Source organism: Triturus cristatus, chromosome 1_1 (assembly GCF_964204655.1).
Source record: "Triturus cristatus chromosome 1_1, aTriCri1.1, whole genome shotgun sequence".
NCBI lineage: Eukaryota > Metazoa > Chordata > Amphibia > Caudata > Salamandridae > Triturus > Triturus cristatus.
Window position 1 is genome coordinate 1,049,881,669 of NC_140579.1, and position 5,986 is coordinate 1,049,887,654.

General features: G+C 42.3%; 1 protein-coding gene across 2 annotated transcripts; it reads right to left on the reverse strand.

The window, feature by feature from the left end:
• Window positions 1-252: 252 nt before the first annotated feature.
• RPL10A (ribosomal protein L10a) lies at window positions 253-5,690 on the reverse strand. 2 transcript variants are annotated; one of them, XM_085651082.1, is made up of 6 exons: window positions 5,563-5,690; window positions 4,048-4,122; window positions 2,875-2,955; window positions 2,365-2,513; window positions 1,213-1,385; window positions 253-461 (listed from the first exon to the last, which is right to left on the reverse strand). In XM_085651082.1, the coding sequence occupies exons 1-6, from the start codon at window positions 5,565-5,567 to the stop codon at window positions 291-293; spliced, it is 654 nt and encodes a 217-aa protein (XP_085507208.1). In that variant the 5' UTR covers window positions 5,568-5,690; the 3' UTR covers window positions 253-290. The 2 variants fall into 2 exon arrangements, with proteins under 2 accessions (XP_085507208.1, XP_085507209.1); XM_085651083.1 differs by lacking the exon at window positions 4,048-4,122 and having other exon boundaries at window positions 5,563-5,590.
• Between the last annotated feature and the right edge of the window lie 296 nt (window positions 5,691-5,986).

Below are 5,986 nucleotides of genomic sequence, written 5' to 3' on the forward strand. Positions count from 1 at the left end.
GACAACATCGCTACACGGTGAAACTAGATGGTCTTTTCTTCTCACCACCTGCTGTGGCGATACTAATGACTGCAGCTGCAGGCACAGTGCTTCAACAGTATTTGAAAGTCACTCTTTTGGACAAATTTGGACGTCAAGTTTTGAGTGAACAGATAAGTAAGCATTACATCTGCATCCATTACCACCGACAGGCAGACCTCGAAAAACCATTACCTCAGAGACATACGATCATATGGAGCAAATAGAGAGACATTCAAGCTTTATAAAAATTTATTCTGTCAATGCAGAGCTTAATACAGACGCTGGGGCTTCCCCATTGTGCTCTTGATGTACAGAGCCCGCACATTCTGCCAGTTCTTTTTCAGCAGCGAGACCAAGAAGTTAATGGCAAGATGGATGTTGTACACCAGCTCATCCTCTGTCATTTTAACATGGCCAACAGCAACTGCGAGGCAGAGGACCTAGATGGAAAGTAAAAAAATATGAAATAGCCAAAAATGTATCAATATAGCAAAGAATTTAGGTGAAATAAAAAGGAATCTGATTTAGATAAAAGGCAAATATCCTATTCACAACAGCCCTGGCCTTTAAACAGTTAATGGAACAGGAAAAACCTACATCCCAATGAGAGCCCAGTCTGTTGAAAGCTATTGTTTAAATTTAGTGTACTTCCATGAACGCAGGAGCATAGCCCACCTTGTTCTGGGACCAAAGTTTTCCACTAGATGAAGGAAACTTCTCTGCACGAAAAAGCAGACAGATTGTAAGTGGTCAAACTAAGTCCCTACTACAACCTTCCTACTAGGAAACATCTCAGTTCTTTAAAGTAAGGCCCCTGGAGCTGGACTGATCTTTTGCCTGTCCACTACCCAACATTCACGCAGCTAGTTTAAGATAATGTGGATGAATGCGACAGTTTGTGAAATACCTGTAACCCCAACCTCTGGATCTAAATCAAACTAAGGATTACAGAAATTCTCAAAAACCACTATTGGTTTATCTTTGCAAAGGAATGGGGTTGCAATTAATTGTAAGACCAGAATAGAATTCCAACTATTTTTACAAATAAACTAAACGTTTGAACATTCCAAGGTAACATCACTTTATAAAACTTCGATATAGGACCTGTTGTAGTTTTCAGTAACTGCAATATTTAAAACAAACTACAATTTGCATGATCCACATCTGAATTACTCAATTTAGAAAGCTTACCTTCTTCATTTGAAACTTGATGGTGGATTTCACTTCATCAACCTTTGCCACCATATTTTCATTGTGGGTCAAGAGCGATGGGAATTTTCCAGCTTTGTTTAGACCAGGTCCCAGGATACGGGGTATCTGCTTAATCAGAGACTCTGATGCCAAGAAGGCATCATACTTCTTAGCTGAAATTATAACAGATGTAAACTCAGACAGGGATTTGGAATTCCTACAGCCCGATGCCTAGGACATTGTTTGGGATAAAGGGCAACAAGTTCTCAGGTGTATTTTGTCCTTGGGACAAATAGGCCCAACCCCCTGCAGCACAAACCCTTTGGCTGCCAATTTGCAGTACCACATTATGGTTCAGGAAAGGGCACGGTCTGCAGTTAAGGTAGTATTTTGGCCATATGTTAATGCTGTTCAAACTTGTATTTATGGTTCATAAATTGGAAGCCTTTATTAGGGTGAGCACTCTAAATGTTGTAAGCACCGACTGCACTACTGACCGTAATTCCAGTATAAAAATGTGTACACGTGTTTTCAAAGTTTAGCAATATGAGGCAATGTATACTGCTCCCAGAATGCTCTAATTTGAAACAATATTTGCAGAAGCTTGAACAAGATTGATTCTTTGCTTTCAAAATAAAAATGTTCATAAAATGAAAACAGGAAAAATGTTTTTGCTAAACTACTTTAAACTTTTAGGTAGCATTTCTTTGCAGCATCATTTAGCAACGTGTTGATGCATGCTAGTATTTCCCCAAAATACTCATAATGGAAAATCAGTGTACCAGTTTTAATAAGATTATGGGAAACACAAAGAAGCATTGGCAAAGCCAGTAGGTCTGAAATTTGAGGTCAGCTTTAGTCATGAGTGTGACTTGTTTTGGCATGGTTTGTAAAATCAAGAAGGCATTACAACCCCCAACGACAGAATGGATAGCCTAAAATGTACAGACAATAGACACCATGTCTCTAGAGAACCATTCAGCACACCCAACAGCACTTGAACACTAGTTCATAGTTTCTCACCAATGGCTGCAGCCTGATTCAAGGCTGCTTACTTGTCACAGTTCCGCTAGTTGTGCCCAATTAGACACTGTCTAAAATTTCAAAGTCTGCAGTGGTCTTAAGAGAACCATATGCACTTGTTTCACTCACCCAGTTTTTTTACCATCTTCTTGTTTTTATTGAGCTTCTTCAGTGCTTCTATGTCCATGTGGGGCATGTCAACAGCCTTGGCCTCATCACAATGTTGCTGGTCTCCCAGGACACAAACTGAGAACTTGGGACGGGGGCAGGACTTGAGCCTGTTGAAATGAGGAAGATTACTAGCAGAAAACCACAAAGTCCAAGGCACAGGAGTAATTTCAGAAAAGCCTTACAACACTTGCCAACATCTCTATCCTCCATAAGGGGACAGTTTAGACAAATGGTCGGTGAGGTTAGCAAAAGCCTCCCTTCACCTCCCCTCATGTTTTAAGACCCAGGGTGGAGGTCCGTCCAGCCATGCCGACGGATGTGGGTGGTCTGAACTACCTGGGCGGTTCTGCACTGCACCCCACTGGTTACACAAACAGTAACCATTTTAAACAAGATTGAGAGGGGTGCTATACGCGACAAGATGGTTGAAGTGCAGGCAGAAGGCTGGGTGAATCAGAGATGTCAAACCTGACTGTGCCTGAGAAACGCTTGTCCTTCTGAGGGTCATAGTTCTTCAGACTAATCTGCAGCTCCACCGTTTCCAAGAACCTAGAAAAAAAAAGAAGGACCAATCAATGAAGTAAAGGCCACAAAAAAGCTTCCAAGAAACTTATGCTTTCAGCAAATCTTTTCTGAACCTTGGACTCAATCACCCCACCACCTTCAAAACCAACTGCCTTAAATCGCACACATCTTGCCTCACCTGCTGCTGCTAGACCCATCAGGCATCAAAATGTGCATACTGTTGGTAAGGAACCAACATATTAAGTAGGCTTTGTGGGAAGTCCAACGTTTTCAATCAAGCATTAAAGTTTCACCCACAAAACATCCTTCCAATTGCACTAACTAGTACTATAGTAAAGCCCACACCTGCACTACAAAAAACACTGTCTGGAAACCACATGAAGGTAATTAAAAAGGGTGTCCTTATCAAGAGTATGCTGGCAACAGGTTAATGGAAGAAGATGCTATACAAATGCTGATAACCAATGGCATGCTTGAATAAACAAGTCAGTCACATCAAATGGTATAAGACAGGCTTCTCAGAGTAGCTTGTGAACTGGTAGCTCTCCATCTACCTATTCGTAGCTGTCCTGTGCGCAGGCAGGCTTTTGCTTGGCTGAATTTACATTTATACCAAAATTGTGAGTATATTTGAGGCGAAAATATGTTCATATGCGGATATTTAAAGAAAAATGGCTGAATTTCCAAACTACATTGAAATCTGATTTTAGAGTGAAAGCACTATGGAGGTGTTTTGCAAATGTTATTGCCTAGATACCAATGGCTCTCAAGTAGTACCCATCTAAAGGCATTTCATATTGGCAAAACATTTAACTGCTTGTACCAATGCTGGACGCACTTATCTCTGGCAGTAATCTTCCATATGGTGGCCACTAATGGTCCCTATTACAACACCATTAGTAGCTCTCAATGAGTTTCACGGTACAGCAGTAGCTCTTTCTACAGAAAAGGTTGGAGACACCTGGTATAAGACACTTAAAATTACAACATACATTTGCACAAGTCTAGTTCAAGAACATTCCCAAGATATAAGATGTGAAAGCCACAGAAATATTTCCCACTTTAACATTTATTCATGACACACCCGCCCAATTCTAACAGTAAATATGGGCTTACTTGCGGGGTTTCTGCTGAGAATTCTGCAGAAGTTCTTTCACCCCTTCATACAGGGTGTCACGGGAGACTTTGCTACTGCAGGGAGACCATAAAAACAAGTACATTAAATCAAACATCACACTACAGTTATACTACAGCAGGCACTGTAGCCTCTACTTCACATATCCCAGTTATAGATACGGTTTCAAACAAAACAAGCATTGGCATAGCCAATAGGTCTCGCCTTTGGGACCTTAAGTGTTTAGTCATGCAACAGTTGCATAACTAAATACTTATAAGGTCCCAAAAGCGAGACCTATTGGCTATGCCAAGCAGCCGCGAAAGTGAAAATGATCGCGATCAAACATCAAAGCGGCCGTGAAAGTGAAAGTAATCATGCTCAAGCGCGGCGCGCGCCCGCGCACATGCACTGTAGCTCTAGGCTGGCCTGGTAGCACTTTTTGGAGCCCTCTCAATAAGTCTCGCCAGACCAGCGCATGCGCTGGGTCAGGCGAGACCTAAAGACTGGGCGTCTCAAACGTCTGAAAGCAATAAGCGTAATTATAATTGAAACGTTCAAGAACACAAATGACTGAAAGCTTGCATATCGTCTAAACCACTGGCAATTTCTTCAGGCAGCCACACTATGCAAGCCAGTTACTGCAACTTGTAATGGGATAAATTCAAACCCTACAGTTGTACCCGTGCAGCAACTGTGGTTTAAGTATGGGGGATACTCAAACGGAGCACGGACTAAAAAGAATAATTCACACCCCATTCAAGTGATGGAAGATAGTACCGGTAACGCGCTGTCAACGCGCGCAGTCTCACCGTAATAGGATATCGCCTTTACGTGCACGATTTGCCGATTTTACACGTTGAAAGAGTGAGTTGGAAACCAGTGTGCAATGTGGCTTTCAAGATGCTGTTTACGGACTCATAACTTCGGATTATGTCCGCTGAGCGTTTGAAAAGTTGACAATACCTTAAAAGAATCCACGGTAGCTTATGTTTTGAGTTAGGGTGATGGTCTTCGCAGAAATCCCCGCCCCGCAAGCATTAACATTTCGCCCATCTAACCCGTGCTCACATATTTCTGGAAGTTGGCTTGCCGGGTCACTCACTATAAGGAGAGGCATAGAGGGGTTGTAACAATACCTAGTCAATCCATTTCTATATACCCGTAAAAAGTTGGCGAGGACTTTGGACAGCGTTGATCGGAAAGGGACCGAGGCTCAAGCGAGTAGGGCAGGGCCAAAACTAGGTCAGTAACGCGAAGCCAAATTACAGGAGTGAATAGGACACGAGACATTTGGACAATCACTCATATTCCTATATTAGTAAGTATGGTGCGGTGACAGCTCCGATTAAAGGCCCACGTGTACCAATACCACCCGTGGTCTTTTTTCCACCTACAAATTCACTCTAGCTTCAAGGTACACGCGCGCACTTTAGACCGCATGGTTTCCGGTTATCCGCATGGATCAGCACGCATACTCCTTCCAGCAAAATAAATTCACACGGAAAGGAACTCACCTCATCTTCACTAGGCGAATGAACAGAGCAAAAGACTGCGTGAAACCGGCTTCGAGATTATATTATTTTTTATTCTCGCGAGAGTACTGTAAGCAAGCGCACGTCACCCATGAAGTCACATCGGAAACATCGATGTAGTTCATCCGGCTAGCAAAGAACTGGAACGCTAACCGCTTTTAAGACGGCAGCGACATTGGCAGCCATACCTGTTAACAAAACAGCTATAAAATCAATCAGTTTCACTCTCCCGCTGACAGAGTAACTCTAGTTAAAATATATGGCTAAATGGGCGGGAACCTTGCTCCTCATCAACTTTACACTATAAGTATGTGCAGAACCACCCACGAGTTAATCGGAATGTCTGGTCTTGCAAACAACTGAGAGCATAAATAATACTCACTTAACATCGTATTCGTTGTAACAA